The following is a 19,085-nucleotide window of genomic DNA, read 5'->3' as shown; positions in this document are numbered from 1 at the left end:
GACCTGGCCTGCTGCCAGAAATGGAGGATTGCTTCAGGGGGTTGTCTAGGCCCAGGGCACCCCACACTGGGGATGAAGGGAGACAACCCCAGTCTGAGGGAGACGCAGTCCTGTCCTCAGGGAGCCTCGGTCTGAGGGGAGACACAGCTCCGTTCTCAGGGAGCCCCAGTCTGAGGGAGATGTAGCTCCATCCTCAGGGAGCCCTGGTCTGAGGGGAGACACAGCCCTGATTTCAGGGATCCCTGGTCTGAGGTGAGTCACAGCCCCATCCTTAGGGAGCCCCAGTCTGAGGGAGATGCAGCCCTGTCCTGATAGAGGATGAAGAGGAAGAGGAATTACAGTAGAGCCAAGGACCCATGAGCACTGACCAGCCTCCCGTGCTGTGCTGTGAGGCAGGGTGCGTGGGGTAAGGCACCTCAGGTTCAGCCAGCAGAGGCTTAGGCAGAGAGGGAATCAGGTAGGAAGAGGCCCGGGCGTCTCGGGGGCTATTGGCACATCTCCCCATTCCCCACAGGCTACTACATGTTCATCGAGACATCAAGGCCTCGGGAGCTGGGGGATCGTGCAAGGTTAGTGAGTCCCCTCTACAATGCCAGCGCCAAGTTCTACTGTGTCTCCTTCTTCTACCACATGTACGGGAAACACATCGGTGAGTTGGGGGACCAGGTAGTCTCCACCAAATGTATGCTGGAGGATGGGAGGGGAGTGGGGTCCACAGGAGGCCAACATGGTGAAACCCCATCTCTACTGAAAATACAAAATTAGCGGGGTGTGGTGGCAGGTGCCTGTAATCCCAGCTACTTGGGAGGCTGAGGCAGGAGAATCGCTTGAACCCGGGAGGTGGAGGTTGCAGTGAGCTGAGATTGCACCACTGCACTCCAGCCTGGGCAGCAAGAGCAAAGCTCCATCTCAAAAAAAAAAAAAAAGACTCCAGCAGGATGAGATAGAAGTGGAGGGGATGGAGAAGACAACTAAGAGGATGCAAATACGGAGTGCCTGCCAGGTGATGTCCTGGGTATGCCGAATCCCTGGTTGCATTAACCCTTACAGCCACCAGATGAGGGAAGTGTTACCATCCAACTCAGAGACGTCAAGCATTTGCCCAAGACCACACAGTAAGCTAGATCTGTGTGACTTCTCCAGGCCCTAAACGTGAGATCGGAAGGGTGCTGCTTTGTGGGCAGTGAGAGGAAGTCCTGCTTCCCAAGTGTGGGAGTGAACATAAGGAGTACCCTTTGGCAGGCAATGGTACTGGTAGGAGTGTCACATAACCAGTGAACTCATCTGTCAGCCATCACTTCCAGAGCTCCTGCTCAGTGCCGGGTATCAGGTGCTGCAGTGAATGAGGTGGACGAGTTCCCCATCCTCTTGGCATTTACAGGCAAGTGGGAGAGACAGTTATTAAATAACCCATGCTACCAGCTAGGAGTTAGTGACCCCTGCAGCAGTGGAAGGACAGGGGCCGAGACTAGTGGTAACAGGGAGACCTGACTGACTCCACGGCATGGTCATGGGAGACTCTGCTGAGGCCATGATGATTTTTTAAAAATGTTTTTGTTTGTTTACTTATTTATAGGAAAGGTAATACATTTCACAAAGGCCAAAAGGTACAAAAGGGCACATAATGCAAATGCCCTCCCATCCCAGTCCATCTGCCAAAGGTGATCAATAGACTAGATTTTAGGGCAAATTTTCAGAGATACTTTATCCAATAGAAACCAGTACATATGGCTGGGCAAGGTGGCTCACACCTGTAATTCCAGCACTTTGGGAGGCCGAGGCAGGCGGGACATCTGAGGTCAGGAGTTTGAGATCAGCCTGGCTAACATGGCAAAACCTTATCTCTACTACAAATACAAAAATTAGCCAGGCATGATGGCGGGTGCCTGTAAGGAGGCTGAGGCAGGAGAATCGCTTGAACCGGGGAGGTGGAGATTGCAGTGAGCCGAGATTGCACCACTACACTCCAGTCTGAGCGACAGAGTGAGACTCCATCTCAAAAAAAAAGAAAAAAGAAAAGAAACCAATACACACACATATATATTTTTTATATATATATATTTCTATTTCCTCCCATTTTACACATACTGTCCTATACTTGCTCTTTCCCTCTGAATTGTACATCATCTTGGTGATCATTCCTTGTCAGTCCACAGAAAGCATCTTCATTGTTTTCCTCAGATGTAATGGTAGAGGGAGTGACTTTAAGCAAATGTAGATCTAAAGGCTTGTCATGGAGAAGTTTCCACAGCTAGGGTGATGGGTCAAGCTGAACTGATGAACAAGAATGGAGTCGGATAGAAGGTTCTGCCTCCACTGGGGCCCCCAAACCATTTGCACAGATCTTTTGCCCAAGGCTGGGTCTGGACTTCATAAGAAGCTTCTTCTAGGGTAGGTGAGGGTGGATGACCAGGACTCCACCACCCTGCCCAGTCCTCTCATTTCCACTTGGCTTCCCCAGGTAGGACAACCAGTTCATTTGGGTTTACCCCATCTTTCCCAGTTTTAGCACTGGGTATGATTTATGTGGTGAATAAAGCTAGCTCTTAAAACTCAGGATTTCTCTAATACTGATGCTAAGGACAAGGCTCAAAAAAGAAAAAAAGAATGAGTGAGTTTAAAGAAAGATACTAGCACATGTGTTACATAACTTGGTCAAGATAGTGAGAGGGGAGATTGTGGAAGCATTAGCCTGGGAGTGCTCGGCCCATTTGCCCACAGCCATAGGGACCTGGAATTCTGGGGTAACTGAGGGGTGCTGGAGAAGGAGGAGACCAGAAAACTTGGCTAAGAGTGCCCAGGCAACACCAGTTCCCCTCCCTGTCCCTTCCAGCTCAGCTCCAGCCCCCAGTGATATGAAATATCCGGCTCTGAGGGAAGGGGAATCAATCTTAGATGGTGCCCGTTGGCTGGCACTTCCCACAGACAAAGCTGTACCATCTGTGACACCAGATAGACAGACCCCCTGGTGGGAGAGAGCCACCAAATGTTACCTGCCTGGTATGAAAGGAGTTGGCTTGGACCAAGGAGAGCCAGCGAGACACAAGGTCTAGGGACAGCTGGTGCCCAGAGCTGCCAGGCAGAGTGGGAGGGGAGGAGGGAAGAGGAACTAGGATAGCAAGGAACACCCCCTCCTCCATGGCAAAGCCAGGCAGAGGAGCATATTGAAGGTTCCAGGCATATGGAGGTACCTCACCAGCAGGGGATGGGCCCTTGAGAGGCTGTGCCAGCACTCAGTAGAACAGGAGGTACTCACCCTGGCTTTCACAGGGCCCAAGCCCCAGTGTCTTCCAGGATCCTCACCAGCCCCAAAGAAATGACTTTCTCTTCTCCCTCCTGGAGATATGCCCGCTGTCCCCATCCCTCTGGGATCTAGCCTCAGTTCCCATACCATTTCTTCCTCCTCCACTACCCTGCCCCAAGGACCCTGATGCGGAAGCCTGCTTTTTCACCATCGCCTTCCCTCAGCACCCATCAGCTCCCGTGTACCCCCTGCTCAGGGGCTTCCTGACATCCCTTTACAGAGGACATCCACGGCCCAAGACCCCCAACCTTCTGTTTGAAAAGGGCCTGCTCAGGCTCAGTGGCTCTTGCCTGTAATCCCAGTGCTTTTGGAGTCCAGGAGTTCTAGACCAGCCTGGGCAACATAGCGAGACCCCCATCTCTACTAAAAAACTTTAAAAATTAGCCAGGTGTGGTGGTACATGCCTACAGTCCTAGCTACTTGGGAGGCTGAGGTGGGAGGATTATTGAGCCCAGAAATTTGAGGTTGCAGGGAGCCATGATTGTACCACCAAGACCCTGTCCCCACCCCCCGCCCCCCAAAAAAATAATGAGCTTTGCTCAGTACATTCCTCCATATCTTTCTTGCCACATCTAAAGCCATACAGAGCTGTATGCTGGTGCCTGGATAGACTCCAGTTTTCCAGCCTCTGGGCTTTTGCTCAGCCTGTTCCCTCTGCTTAACATGCCTTCTTACCACATTCCCCTGGCCAAATTCTTCCCATTCCTCAAGGCCTGTTGAAAACACCACCTCCTCCAGAAGTCTTCCTAGGTTTGAGCTGGGAGCCCTCTATCCTTCCTGTGAACTCTAAGTCCTTAATGTACAGCTCCCCAGGCCCAGATCACTCTCTGCTCTGTGGTATGGTAGTCCCTGGGATTCACATCTTCTCTTCCCTATTTGACTCCTTGCAGGAAGGTCTGTGTCAAAATTCCTAGAAGTTCCCAACAGTTAAATTCTAAATGAAGAATTTTCCATAACTCTCATCAAGGACTTTCATAGAATCTCAGAGTTGGAAGGACCTCAGGGTTGGGTTCATGAAGACCAAATCCTGTCAATCATTCATTTATTCATCCATCTATTCATTCACTTAACTAATTGAGCACCATTATATGCTAGGCAGTGTTCTAGGACCCTAGGACAAGACAAAGACCCCTGCTCTTGAAGAGCTTACAGTCTACTGGTGCCAAGTCTTATAAAGAAAAGAATGCAGAAAAAAGGATAGAGAGCTCTTTTACATGGGATGGTCAGGGACTTCCTTGAGGGAGGGAAGAATGTTCCAGGCTGGGGCAACATCACAAGCAAAGGCCCTAAGGCAGGAACTGGCCTCAGGTATTGAAAGAAAAGCAAGGATACCAGTTTGCTGTACCCGAGTGGGAGCCAGGAAAGAGTGGCGGCAGATGAGATCAGAGAAGCTGACAGCGTCCAGATCAGGTGTGGAAGTCCAGGAAAGGATGGCGATGGGAAGCCTCAAAGGGGACTGAGCAGGGGGGTAACGTGACTGGAGACAGGGGTCCCCTCCACAGCACCCCTGCTGGCTAGTCCTGTCCAAGGACAGGATGCTTCCCCAAGACAGCCCACTCTTTTGCTGGGCAGATCTCATACATCCAGCGTCTTCCTTAGATGGAGTTCAAATCTGCCTCCTGCAAGCTTTCACTTGCTGGTATTTATTCTACCCCATGGGGAATGCAGAGCATGGACGATCACACAGACTGTCCCTTCTGGCCTTCTCTCTCCCAGGGCCTTACTGGACCCAACATACTCCTCTTGCCAACTGGATATTAAACGTTTCAAAACCCCTTCATCTACCTCTACAAGTCATGTACTGCCAACAGGGACACACTGTTTTCTTTGGAAATCCTGCTGGTTGCTCAGACAGAGGTCCCACTGCCCTGGGACAGCTCCCTTGTCTAGAGGGGAAGGGTAGGGTGTGTGTGCGTGTGTGTGTGTTTGTGGGTGGGGAGATTAGCTGATTAGAAGGGCAGGACAGAAGGACAGAAATGAAAGAAAATTTGCAAGTCATCCTGATGAACTGAAATCCTGCTGAAGTCTTGTTTCCCACATTGAGGGTGTCCCTGCAGGAATGGGACATTGCACCCAGCTGGGCATGGGGAGGAGGTCCTGTCAACAGGGACAGGGCTGCAGGATGTGGTGGGAGAAGAGGGCTTGGTAGATGTGGAAAGGTGAGGGTGCCCTGGCCAGATCTCACTGCCGACTGTCTTCACACCCACCACAGGCTCCCTCAACCTCCTGGTGCGGTCCCGGAACAAAGGGGCTCTGGACACGCATGCCTGGTCCCTCAGTGGCAATAAGGGCAATGTGTGGCAGCAGGCCCATGTGCCCATCAGCCCCAGCGGGCCCTTCCAGGTGAGTCCGAAGGGCCCAGAGGACCCTCCCCAGCTTCGGTGGTTGCTGTGGCCAGGAAGCACTTAGGAAAGCCTTGTCCTTCCTGGGGGCTCAGGATGGAAAGAGTCAGGCTAGGGGGAACTTCCAGGTAGATTAAGGGGAAAGGTGGGTTGGGGGAGTGCTCTGGTCCCCAGCAGAACTTCCTCAACCCTTGCTCCCTGCTTTCTGACCCCACCCCAGATTATTTTTGAGGGGGTTCGAGGCTCAGGCTACCTGGGGGATATTGCCATAGATGACGTCACACTGAAGAAGGGGGAGTGTCCCCGGAAGCAGATGGATCCCAATAAAGGTGCAAGATGGGAAGGAGGTGGGGGAGCTGAATCTGGCGGGAGCTGTGTGTGGCAGGGGTTCCTGTCTGCTGGGGGCGGGTGTTTGTGTCTGAATAGGGGTTCAGAATGTCTGAGTGATGGGAATCATGTGGTTCTGACTGTGTGAAGGTGTGCCCCACCCTCACTCAGGCTGTGTGCATGTGTAAACAATGAGAAGCCCAGCCCCCCGCCTCGTGGTGAGCCTACTGACCTGTTCATGGTATCAGAGCACCTCCTGTGCCTGTGTCTGAATACATTTGTGCATATCTCGGGCTCCAGAGGTGAACGTGCGCCTTCCAGGGCCAGAAGTTTCCAATACTAACAGCTCCCACTTACTGAGCAATTACTGTGTACCAGGCAAGGCACATAAACTTGTATATGCACGTTTCACTTACCTCAAAACAGTTAATCCTCACAACAGTCGTTTGGGGTAGCACACACCGTTGGACCCATTTTACAGGTGAGGAAACTGAGGCCCACTGAGGTTAAGTAAATTCTTCCGAGTCTTAGTGAACCTGAAGCCTGGCAGGCTGAGCTAACCCCCACTCCACCCCACGCCATCTCATGTCTGTGCTGTGAGTTTGTCGTGTGCACTGAGGCCAGTGCGCACCCTCAGGCCCTCCCAAGAGGTTGGCAGAGTAACAGTGCCCTGATGCTGCCGACCTGCCTGCCACTTCCTGCCCCTGCCAGAGCTGACCAGAGCCCTGGCCTGTCTCCTCTTTCTTTCCTGTTGCAGTGGTGGTGATGCCGGGCAGTGGAGCTCCCTGCCAGTCCAGCCCACAGCTGTGGGGGCCCATGGCCATCTTCCTCTTGGCGTTGCAGAGATGATGAGAGCTGTGTGGGCCCCCCCGCAACTTTGCCCCTGGCACACCAAAGTGTCCACATTGTACCAAAGACTGACCCCTGCCAGCTGGGGTGCCCAGGGGCAGGGCCGGCCTGCCAGGGAGGGGGCCTGCATTGGCTGCAAGGATGAGCAGAGGACAAGGACAGAGGCCAGGCACTGAGGCCCTGCAGACAGCTGTTCCACATGCACACACGCACACACTCATGCTCTCACACACAGAGATATATTAAAGCACAAGTTTCTATCCGACCTGCCAGCACCTTCTTTACTGCAAAGACAGGGGACTTGCCTGAATGGCATCTGCCAACCCAGGGACCTTGGCGCAACATGGGCCTTGTCCTTGCTGCACTCGTGGTGTGCTTCTGACTTTCCCCTGTCCCCTAACTCAAGGCCGAACTCCAGCCTGGTGGCTTTGCCAGAAGGGAGCCAGAAGTGGGGCAGACATGGAGCCCCTCCCTTGGTCAGACTCTGGGACTCCTGAGATGGGAGAGGCAGGGATCAGAGGCGGAACAGGTGGGACTTTGTGAGCTCTGTGAATGTCCCACGCCCAGGGGACAACCAGGAAGGTAGGGCACTTGCTGCACACAACTCTGTCTAGAGTGAGCACTGGATGGTGGAGACCACAGGTCACCCCAGATCCCCTGACCTATTTCTGGGACACCATATTTCCCTCCTCAGTGTGCGCCCTTTGAAGGGCCCCAGCACAGGGTCTTGGGCCTGGGCAGTCTGAAGACTGACACCTTCCCCACTCCACGCCACAAGCAGTGGAACTCCTGAGAACACGGTTCCCTCCTAGCCTCAGCCCCCAGCTGGGTCTCAGAGGAGCTGGGGGAGTGGTGGCCAGCCCATTTTCTGGGGTGAAGCTTGACTTTGAGAAAGGCAGAAGGGAAGTCCTGCTTCTGTGATTTGGTGCCCCCATATCAGACAGTGAATTTGGAAGTGGAGAGAGGCCTTCCTTTCTTATCTACTTGGCATGAAAGGGTGCCCTGGGTAGGAGGGTGTATGCAGGGCAAAATGCTAAAAAGCACTGTCTAGTCAAAAGTTCCCTTCTCCACCCAGGGGCAGGGAAGGAGGAAGGGCTTATAGAGCTGGGATTGGTGGAGGGAGCAGGGGCCAGTCCCCTCACTCTCTGGGAGCTGTGAAAGGGCTCCCTGTCCTTGGGTCCTGGGTTAGGCGCCTGAGATTGACATGATGGGATCTAGATCTTTCCTCCTTGACATCACCCCTGAGCCCCCACCCAGCCGTCCGTGGGAGAGAGAAGGCCCAGCCCCTTCTAGAATGAGTCTTTATGCATGCGTGCATGTGTGTGTATGTGTGTGTGCCCGTCTGTGTCTAGGTACCACCGTGGGTACCTCGTTGAGCAGGAGTGTGTGCAAACACAGGTCTGTGTGTGCAGTCACACATATTTGCCTGTGAGACTGGATGGAGACCGAGTCGTTTCTGTGAGTGTCCGTGTACGTCAGTGTGTGTGTCCATCTTCCTGAGTGATGTGTTTGCTTGTAGGGTGCTGGCTGAATAGACTCTGTCCAGCCCTGTTCTGTAGTCTCAAGCTGCCTGCGATGGCCTGAAATTCCACCTTTCATCCCCTATGAATGACAAAGAACTTACAGATGACCTTATTGAACGCAAGCACCTTTGGTGAGGAGCGTCACAGGGCTCCTCCTGGAGCATTTGTTGGGGACAGCTGCAGAGAAGAGGCCTGGAACTCGGGCAGCACTGCAGCGCCAGGCGGCAGGCGGGGAACCGAGGCAAAGGCTGCCCATCTCCTCCCCCTGCCAGGCCTGTGTGATCATTATCACCAACAGCTGGTGGGTGGCCGGGCCAGGATGTAGCGGGGCCTTCTGATGCCTGATCAGCATGGCTGCCTTCCTGGCCCAGTCAAGGCCTCTGTCCGAAATGAGTCGCTCCAGGTTCTCAGCATACACTTCCATCGCGTCTGTCGGGTATTGTTCCTTAATTATCCCATCTGTGCAGTCTGTTGCCCCAACTAGACTGTGAGCTCCTCCTCAGAGCCTTCCAAGTCCTCCCTCCACCTCCGCCGCCTCCCGCTCGTGCCCAGCACAAGTGGGCCTGGTGTGGAAACCACTCCATTGCCCAGTGGAATGGATTCTGTAATGAGTGGTTCCTGGCCTCGCCTGCATTGCTGCTTGGGTCCCACCTCAGAGGCTCTGATTTCATTGGGCTGGAGCACAGTCGGACATCAGAAATGTTGAAAAGCTCCTCAGGTTCTCCTGACAGCAGGAAGCACTGGCCTGGCACCTCCTGGGTGCTTCCTCTGTGCCCTCGATGGGGTAGGCATTGGAGCACCAGAGATGAATAGCCCCAAGTGCTTCCTCTTTGGGGTTCCTAAGGCACCCTGTGCCTGCTTCCCTCTGAGACCTTCCAATCCATCTGCCCCACAACCCTGGCTACTCCAACAGGGGGATTGTCTCCCTTGTTCCCCTCAGGATCCATACAGCCTGCAGCAGTAAAGGTGCTCAGTACGTGTTGGCTGGGCTGAACTGCATACATGTGGCCCCCAGATTCCTGGTCTTTATGGGTGGAGGGCACAAGGTAGGGGGGAGCCGGGGCATGCTGCTGGAGGTCTCAGTGGGTGCAGACAGCCCTGCCTGGAGGATGGCTTGACCCGGGGTTGACAGAGTGTGTCTGCTGAAACGCTGAGGTCCCCACGTGTGAATGAGTGAGGTTGATGTGTATGTATATGTGTGCCAGCAGGTGGGTGCGGGATGTGGGTGTCAGTGTATGCCAGCGGGCACTGTGAGTGTCTAGGCACGTGCTGGTCTGGGTGTGTGTGCGTGTTCCTCAGCGGAGATGAGTGGCTTTGTGTATCACCAGGTGACTTGTCAGTGTCAGTGTCTGTGTGTGCCTGTGAGCCAGCATCTCTGTATCAGTGTTGCTCATGCTGTGTGTCTTTGTGTGCCACGGTGTGTCAGTGTCTGTGTGTTGATGGGTGGCCCATGAGTGACCCCCGCCAGGGGAGACAAGGCTGGCTGGATCCAGCACATCTCCCCAGTGGCAGCCTCGCCCTCTGGGTCAGGGTGACTGAGGCATTTTGTGGCCTTAAAATGGGGTGTTAGCCCTCAGGGTGCTGGGGCCCTTCCATCCCTTGTCCCCTTCATGTTGGTGAAAAGGACTTCGGGGGCCAAGTGCTGTAGAGCAGCTTATGGAAGTCTCAGCTTGGCTATCCTGCCCTTGGGACCACAGACAGATTCCTAGGGTGCTGAGTGAAGCCTGAAGACCAAGCCCCCTCCTCCTGGAATGCTCCTTCCACCCCTGCCTCTTGGAGATGGGCCTGACACCTCTTTCCCATTCATTCTCCTTTTGCCTGTGCTCTGGGAAAGCCCCTGGCTCAGGCTGTCAGAGTGAGGATGGACCTCAAAAGTTTGAACCCCTCGTGCAGATGAAGAAGCTGAATCCCAGAGTGGGGAAGGGGAGTGGCCCAAGATCACACAGCTAGTTTGAGGAGAGCCAGTCTTGGGAGAGCCAGGTGCTACAGCCCTGGGGGTGTCACCCCACTTCTCACTGCCCCTGAGGTCTCCCGCCAAACAACTGCGGGGAGTTTGGCTAACAGTCCTGTCTCCAGGGTGCCGGTGGGGATGTTACAGATGTTGCTGGGGTCCCACCCTGGGAGAGATGCTATCTCCCGGCTCTGAATTCTGGCCTCTCATCCCAGGCTGCAGACCCTTCTGCCCCATGGCAGGCCTGGGTGCCACACAGAAGTGGCCACCCTCCCACCAGTGTCTGCAGCTGCCGCCCCTCTCCCAGGCCCCCAGACAGAAGAGACCCTGTTTCCCCTCCTCTCCCCGTGACTTCACAAGAGCTCGGGCTAGGAGTGCAGGTCAGCATGTCCTCATGTGCTCATCCTCTTCACTTCCCCAAAGACCAGGAGGGTCGCGGGTGGGGCGTGCAGAATCTTTGTGTTTTTTCTCGCTGGGCAGCTCGAGGGACTGGGGAGTATTCCCAGGACCTTTCCTCTGCTCTGGAGAGTCCCTGCAGAGCCACTGACTGAGGCTGGGTTCAGGGTTCAGGGTTCAGGGGAGTCCTCCATGCTTCCAAAGGCCGGGAAGCACCTGCCTCTCTATCGAGTCAGTGCTGTGCGTGTGTGTCCGAGAATGTGGTGTGTGATGTGTGGAGTGTGCGTGTGTGTGTGTGTTGGGGCAGAAGGACCACTCTTTCCTGGGGATCCCTTGACCCTTATAACTAGAAGAGATGTTAGGGAGCATCTAATCTGGTGCCCCCATTGTACAGGCGAGGTCCAGAGGGATGACATCTGCCCACCCCACCCCTTGCCCTCTCGTTGCCTGCACTCATTTCCCAGGGACCCTCCTAGGATAGGAATGCCTTCCTTCCTAGCGCCCCCCCACCCTCCTCCCAGCCACCCACATAATCACCATCTCAGCCCAGCTCTGGTGGTCCTCTAGGCCCCAGTGGTCTCCATGCATCCTTCCTGCCCCAGAGTAGCCAGCTCACCAAGGCCTTTATCCCCAGCCCAGGAGAAGGGGCAGGGAGGGAAGGGGCTGCTCCAGCCCTGAGGCCTCAAAGACTTGGGAGAAAAGCCAAAACTCCTCATGCCCAGGCCCACATGTCTGACCACCCCAGCCCACCCCACCACCAAGGTAAAAGCACAACAGGAGACCCCCTTATTAATGGGTGAAATGTATTGGGGTTGTTTTTTTAGTCACACGACCCCGTCCTCACCCCTTTGCCTTGCTGTCTGTCTCCACCCCAGCCTCTGTTCCCCATTTTCCTCCCTTTCACCTCCAAGCCCCCAAATGTAACCTCTAGTTGCGGACGCGGTTGTTCTATCAATAAAGCTGCAGTGTTCTAGCGCTCAGTGTCAGCCGTGTGTGTTGGCTGGGCAGAGTGGGCCAGGGTGGGGGCCGGAGCACTGGAGGGCTCCTCTCAGCTCCCTGGGGGCGGCCTTTCTTCTCTTTGGCACCTGTCGACAGGGATCCTGCTCTGTGGCCTGGACAGTGAGGACCTGCATCCTGGTCTGCTCCCAGAGAACTTGTGTCCTCATTCATTTGCTCATTCAGAAAATACCAACCACACACTGCCTTTGTGGAAGCCCCTGTGTAACGGGAGAGATGGACAGTAAGCTAATAACAACACCAAGACATATATAATGATGTGTACAGTGAGGGCTGGGAAGGGAAATTGGTGCTATGAAAGAAGGTAAGAGGAGGGTTCTTACTTGGGTTGGGGCTTCAGGGAAGATTTCTCTAAGAGACATTTAGGAGAGACAGAATGATTGGAGTTAGCCTGTTGGGGCTGGGAGAGGCTTCTGAGCAGAGGGAACAGAATGTGCAAAGGCCAACAGGGCCCAAAAACTTAGAAGGCTCAAGGAAGGGGAGTAAGAGCAAAGGAGGAGGAATAAGGTTGGTATGGTGGTTGAAATGCCCTTTTCCCTTCTCGGCACCCAACCCTACCATCCCTCCTACACGCTCGGAGTCCCTTCCCTCTTATTCTCTATTCTGGCCCTATAGACCAAACCCTGCACCCTACTTGGGGCCGCCTCCCTTATTCACCACCAGCTAGCTGCATTCTTGCCCTAAAATCAAGTTATGCCAACCTTTCCCTTTACCCCAGACCTCTCAGAATTCTAGAATTTCAGAGCTGGGAGGTCCTTAAAGGTCACTTATTTCAACCATCTACTCCTATATTATAGGAGAGATGGGCTTGCCAAGGTCATGGGGATAGGCAGTGATGAGCATTTGCAAAGTACCCCAAGTCAACGGTGTGGGTGTCATAATGTGGACTACATCATATCCGGTGAATGATGGGAGGAGTCTTTCAGGTTACAGTGATTCGGGTAGTTGATTGGGTAGTTTCACTTCCATGTTCCAGATGGGGAAACTGAGACTCAGATGACAAGACCAAGGGCTCCCTCTCCCTACCACCTAAGTTTTATTGGCCCTCATGTTGGGTAACTTCTTGTTGCCACACCTGGCCTTTCTCTTCTAATAGAAGAGAAAGGGACTAAGGGACTCACCACTGCTGTAAGTTGGCTCCTTGAGCACAGGAAGAGAAATCTGGTCAAGCTCACTCAAGTGCAGGAGCATTATTGTGAGGACAGACACAGTGAGGGGAAAGAGCACTCAGAAATCCAAACGGGAGTTGCAACAGGGATGGTTTTCCTGGACCAGATGGGCATTTTACATTCAAGGTAGCTCTAGGATCATCGTCTACAGAAACTGCTGGTGCCTCACCTGTGGTAGAATAAAGATGCCTGCAAATCCCTTGTTATCCTTTCTGTAGACAGGCAGAGTCTAATTCCCTTCCTGTTGAATCTGGGTTGCTCTTAGTGCCTTGTTTGTGCAATAGAATGTGACATACTGAGTTGAAGATGCCTTGGAGCTTCAGCTCAGGCCTCTTGGAACGTTCTCTCTGGAAGCCCTGAACTGCCACATAGGATGTCCTCTGAGTTGCTCTGAGACCACCATGCTGGAGGGGCTCCGGCTGACCATCCCAGCTGAGTCCAGCCTTCCAGTCATCTCCACCAAAGCACCAGAAGATGTGGGAGTGCAGCCACCTCAGACCTTCTAGACCAGCCCAACTGCCACCTGAATTGCTCAGTCAAGCTCTGTCCAAATTCCTGACCCATCGTCATGGGATATAATAAAATAGTTGTTTTAAGCCCCTGCGGTTGGGAGTAGTTTGTGACAACAGCAATAGATGACCACCCTGGCATGACTCAGTCACTCGCCAGCGTCTGCTGCTTTTTGTCCACGCAGTTCCTCTCCTGAGTCATGGTGTCTGCTTCCTCATAACTTCAGCTTTCCAGGCATCATGACCTCTCCAACTCAACTCTCCTTCATGGCCTTCCGGTGGCAGCTGCCAGCGTTCACTGACTCAGCCGCTCAGGATAATGGGCTGATTGGACGGGCCCCCATTTCAGGTCCAGCCACACATACATCATTGGGCAACCTGTGGGTTGGCTGCCCTTGAGTCAGATGCCACCCTGATCCAACCAGCTGGGCTGGAGGAAGGGGTCATGGACATGAAACAAGGCTACCTGGGGGCTGCCATTTCTAGGCAGCTTGTGGGTGGACCCACTTAGGAGGGGCAGGAAGCTGGCAGGCACCGAAAACGCACCTCCTTGCATCTTCCCTCTTTCTCTCCTCCTCTAGTGGCCATTCATTCCCAGGGGCACAGTAATGCAGTGTATGTCCCATGAAAGTTCTCCAAGTGACCCTGTCCAAGGGCAGGTCCCATTGCAAACTGTACAGGTAGGTCAGGTAACTTGCAGCAACCGAGTCCTGTGTTATCAGGACTTTGACATATATATTTTTAAAGAACATAGCCAATTTATTTAGTTTATTTTTATTTATTTATTGTTTAAGACAAGGTCTTGTCCTGTCACCCAGGCTGGACTGCAGTGACACAATCTTGGCTCACTGAAACCCCCACCTCCCAGGTTCAAGTGATTCTCGTGCCTCAGCCTCCCAAGTAGCTGGGATTACAGGCATGTGCCACCATACCTGGCTAATTTCTGTATTTTTAGTAGAGATGGGTTTTCACCATGTTGGCCAGGCTGGTCTCAAACTCCTGGCCTCAAGTGATCTGCCCGCCTCGGCCTCCCAAAGTGTTGGGATTACAGGCGTGAGCCACCGTGCCTGGCCAGGACTCTGATATTTTTATTTTCACATTACAGATGAGCAAAGTGAGGCTCAGAAAGGTGATGTGGTCACCCTAGCTCAGAAAATTCAGAAGAGGAAGAACCTAGAGGGAGATCTAGGTTTGTGACTTCTGGTGTGATGTACATTCACATCAGCCAGAGTCCCTCCTCTTTTTCCTCTCCTTGGGGATCACGCTGCTTTTCCCACCAGCTCTTTCCCAGGGGCTGGGAGAAGCAGGCCCTTTCCCTGTGAGGCTCGGGCTGCAGTCCTTTGCTTCAGATGGAGACCATGCCTGTTCCTGCTTTTCTATTTCTAGCTGCCTGACCTTTTTGCATGTCCTTTGTTGAAAGCTACTATAACAGCTTTTTAGAAAGCGGTTGGGCATAGATAAATCCAAGAAAAAAGTCGAAACTCTCCTCCTTGAAGTCACCCCAAACCCAGATGGAGGCATCCTTCCATACCGCTTCTTGAACCCCCGCTCCCAAATTCATCTTTCCTGGGCATGCGGCCCCGTCAGCGCCCAGCGTGGTTTCCTGTTCTGAGGTCCACTTGGCAGGGCCCCCCGAATGCAAATCCTACCACTGCATCCATCACCCTGTCTTGTCAGCTGTTTGGTCTTCTCTAAAGATATTTTGAATTGCCCATTTTTCTCAGGTCCCCTGGGGCCAGCCACAGCTCAGCAGAGTGGACCCGGCACTCTGAGTCCTCATTCCATCTATATACGCCGCCCTCCCTAAGCAGAGTCCCTCTCTGTCACCCCCCGTGCCATTCCCCCAGAACCACCTGCTGGTTCACTCTCATCTGAGAGGCGGTGAGAAATAGAGTAAAACATGAGTCAGACAGGCTGAGAGTGCTGAACATCCACACAGTGGGAGTCTCTGCTGCCATTTAAAGATGTCCATAATATATTGTCGAGAAAGAATGGCAGATCAGAAAGCGCATGCCTGTTACTATCTTTTTTATATAATAACATCTGTGTATATATGAGCATATGCATTTTTTTGGTCTGAAAGACTATTCACTGCAATGTGAATAGTAGTTATCTCAGTAGTGAAATTTCAGATGCTTCTGACTCACATCTTTAGGTTTTCTGTATTGCCTGAATATTTTTACATGAACATGTATTATTTTTAATAACCAGGGAAAAAATCTATTTTCTCAAGAAAATAAAAGCCAGAAGTCATCAAGGACTATAGATGAGAAATAAAGGTCACTTTCTGTTCTTAGCATTATTTTTATAACTGTACATCACAGAGTTTGGGAAAGGGCTTTGAACTTGAAATCTTTTCCTGCTGATTTATTCAAATAAAAATGCTCATGCAGTGGAGGACGAGGGGGGAAGAATTGGGTTGAGTTTACCAGGGCCAAGGAGGAGGGGATGTCGAGCCAAGCTTTGAATAACAGAAATTCCAAAGAGAAGAAGAACACAACCTCCAGCAACAAACACTAACATTTAGTGTTATATCTGATGCCCATGCAGTGTGTGCGACTGTGTGTGCACGAGTATGCATGTATGCTTGCGCACGTGTGAGTGTATGTACATGCCCACACATGTAAGCCTGCGGCAGCCTTGACCATGTAATAAATTATGAAGCAAGTGGCTAATTGAGATGCCCATGGTCAGCGGTTGCTGCAGTCAGAGTGGGAAGGACCCAAGAAAGTATAAAAACTACAACTCCTCTGCCTGCCCAACTCCTCACCTTCCTCCTCAGCCTCTCTTGTCCTCACCCAGACTCAGGGCGCAGGAGGGGTAACTGAGGCGTAGAGCGAGGGAAGCAGCAGGGAAGAGGACCTGGTCAGTCAGAACTCCTGTGTTCTGTCACTCTGTCTGAGGCCTCCCTTTCACCCTCTCCCTCTTTTGACTCAAGAATCCCAGGTCCCTGGAACCCCCCAAAAGCAGGAGAGAGGGGGAAGAATCAGTCAACTGAGGATCAATATTCTGGACTACTAGTTAGTAAACCCAAATACACATTTAAAAATTAAAGAATAAGCCCTCCCATGTGCACAGCTCTTCCAAGTTTACACTGATTTCTCCTTTTACCCTCTCACTATTCCTGAGAAGACGTCAATAATGCCCACTTTACAGGCGGGGAAACAGGCTTAGGAGGAGGAATTTGCCTACGTTCACACAGCTGAAAGGCTGCAGCTGGGACCCAGAGCTGGTCTCTTAACCGACCACCTGGTGATCTTTCCATAGCTACCTTTATGTCTTTAAAAAAACATGTTTCAAAGGTAATATCACCCAAGCACCATGTGTTCATTAGGGGAAAACACCTAAGGGAAGAATAATGAAAATCACAGTGCTTTCAGATGAAGTTAGGGAGGTCCTGAGTGGGGGGTGGGTGATGGGCGGCTGTCAGAAGGAATGGAGCTCCCCTTGGCAGCACCCAGGGCTTTTTCCTGGAGCTAGTCCAGAAATGGGTGCTGGAGGCAGCAGGTGGGTTCTGAAGAGGCTATGTAGAGACGGACATTGGCAAAGAGGAGCCTGGTTAACAGTACAGGCCTCAGAGCCTCACAGACCTGGATTTGAATCCAGGCGCTTTCCTCCATTTACTAGCTGTGTGACCATGGACAAGTTACTAAACCTCTCTGAGCCTGAGTGTTTTTCTCCATCTGTAATGTGAGAATGAGAGTAAAGATGAAATGAGATAACTTGTCTAAAACACTTGGCACAGTTGCTGATGCAGAACAGGTGATTAGCAAGTGTTAACTCATCATCGTCGTCGTCATCATCATCATCATCGTTATTTGGAAATGCAACATTTAAAGCACCTGCCAGGCATGGTGGCTCACGCCTGTAATCCCAGCACTTTGGGAGGCTGAGGCAGGCGGATCACTTGAGGTGAGGAGTTCAAGACCAGCTTGACTAACATGGTGAAATCCTGTCTCTACTAAAAATATAAAATATAAAAATTAGCCAGGTAAAGTGGTGGGTGCCTGTAATCCCAGCTACTCAGGAGGCTGAGGCAAGAGAATTGCTTGAACCTGGAAGGCGGAGGTTGCAGTGAGCCGAGATCGCGCCACTGCACTACAGCCTGGGTGACAGAGCAAGACTCCCATCTCAAAAAAAAAAAAGAAGAAGAAAAAGAAAAAGCAAGCACCTAAGAGCCCACTGCAGCTTGTTCACAGATGTGAAAACCTGGGTATCCGTGGGCTGGGAGTGGGAAGAAACTCCCCTTTCTCCATGGCTGGACCAGTCCCCCAAGGCTCCCTGAAGGAGGTCCTCTTCAAGGTTAGATAGACAAAGGCCGGGAACACAGATGTAGGGAGGCAGCTGCTTGGCTTTGAGGGAAACCAGGGGCCTTGGAGATGACCAAGGGTCCAGACGGGCCTCTTGCTCTTCCTCTTTAGGACACGTGGGGCATTGGCAGCCCCCGGCAGCACTGGCATCTCCCTTCCTCTCATGAATATGAGCCATCTCATGAGGCCTCGCTCCAGATAAGCTGAGTGTGTGAGCAAACTCACCCCGCAGTGAGGGGAGCAGGATGGGCTGGCCTGTGCAGCCTAAGGAGGGCCTGCAGGGAGGAGGGGAGAGGGCAACAATTGGGACCACCCCTTTCCTAGACTCCTCCTCCACCCAACAGGCAGAACGCCCCCTTGGAAACGCTCAGGCCCTTGACTAGAAGTGTCCAGAGCTTTTCCTAATGTTAAAAGTTCTCAAGAGGAGATAAGGAGATTTCCAGGACTTTCCAGGGTCCAACACTCATTTGTTTCATTATCACACTCCTCATACAAGTTTTTTTTCTTTTTAAAATCTAACTTAATCTTTGCTACTGCAGCCTGGCCAGATGCTATCACACCAAGCTCCTCTGTCCCTCCAGCATCCCCCATGGCTGACCTGCCCACGGGGAGGCAGGCTGCAGGCTTCCCTGCCCTGTGTGGGTCCCATGTCCCCGGCGGAGCCCTGCACTGGGCTCTGCACATAGCAGGCACAAGGGCTCTGGAGTGCCCATGCATACTCGCCCCTGCAAGCACCTGCTGATCTCTCCCTGCAGATGAGGGCTAGAGGCTGGGTCCTGTTTCCACAGAAAGAAGGAAGGGAAGAGGGAGAGAAGTTGGAGAAGAGGTAAAGAGAAACGGAGGCTGAGCCCAGACAGTGGGAAGAACACTGTGGGGAGGAATGCCTGGACCCACATTCTGGCTTGTGAGGTTCAATAAGCCAGCCCTCTCTCTGGGCTTGAATGACTCTGTAAATTGGGAGAAGGCTGGGGAAGATTGAAGCTGAAGGTTCCTTCAGCTCTGGGATTCACTGAAATGAGGGAGTGGGGTGTTTCTAAGCAATGCAGAGAAGGGGGCCCCCACAAAAGGGTAAATGGAAAACAGGACACAGCCCTGCTTCTGTTTGTAGTCCTGAGCGTCTAACTCTGTCCCCACCCCAACACTGGGGACCCCCATCACCCAGGCCTAAGTGGGAGCTCTTTAACCTTCTCCCGCTTCCCACCCCTATCCCTGAACCGGTCCCCATCCCCGCCAAGAGGCAAGCAGGTGGCGGGAGCAGCCAAGACCGGCGGCGTCTTGGCTGGTCTTGGCTGGGAGCCCGGTGGGGCGTGGGCACCGAGCGGCCTGCTGGCGGCTGAGCGGGGCGGGTGGAGCGAGCGGCGGGATCTGGGCTTCGGGCTCCGCGCCCA

At 52.9% G+C, this 19,085-nt stretch overlaps 1 protein-coding gene across 3 annotated transcripts in view; it reads left to right on the top strand.

Annotated features, from left to right (window-relative positions):
• The window catches only part of MDGA1 (MAM domain containing glycosylphosphatidylinositol anchor 1), a 63,964-nt gene extending 52,297 nt beyond the window's left edge, over positions 1–11,667 (top strand). For 2 of the 3 annotated variants that reach the window (XM_007972741.3, XM_007972740.3), the window contains 4 exons: positions 515–649; positions 5,517–5,647; positions 5,867–5,975; positions 6,731–11,667. In XM_007972741.3, the coding sequence (XP_007970932.2) occupies positions 515–649; positions 5,517–5,647; positions 5,867–5,975; positions 6,731–6,822 (467 nt within the window). In that variant the 3' untranslated portion in view covers positions 6,823–11,667. Of the gene's footprint in view, positions 1–514; positions 650–5,516; positions 5,648–5,866 lie in introns of all 3 variants that reach the window. The other variant, XM_007972739.3, reaches the window with a different exon arrangement.
• The last annotated feature ends 7,418 nt before the right edge of the window (positions 11,668–19,085 follow it).

This window comes from Chlorocebus sabaeus, chromosome 17, assembly GCF_047675955.1.
Source record: "Chlorocebus sabaeus isolate Y175 chromosome 17, mChlSab1.0.hap1, whole genome shotgun sequence".
In the NCBI taxonomy this organism is placed as follows: Eukaryota; Metazoa; Chordata; class Mammalia; order Primates; family Cercopithecidae; genus Chlorocebus; species Chlorocebus sabaeus.
This window is presented reverse-complemented; position numbering and strand designations above follow the sequence as displayed.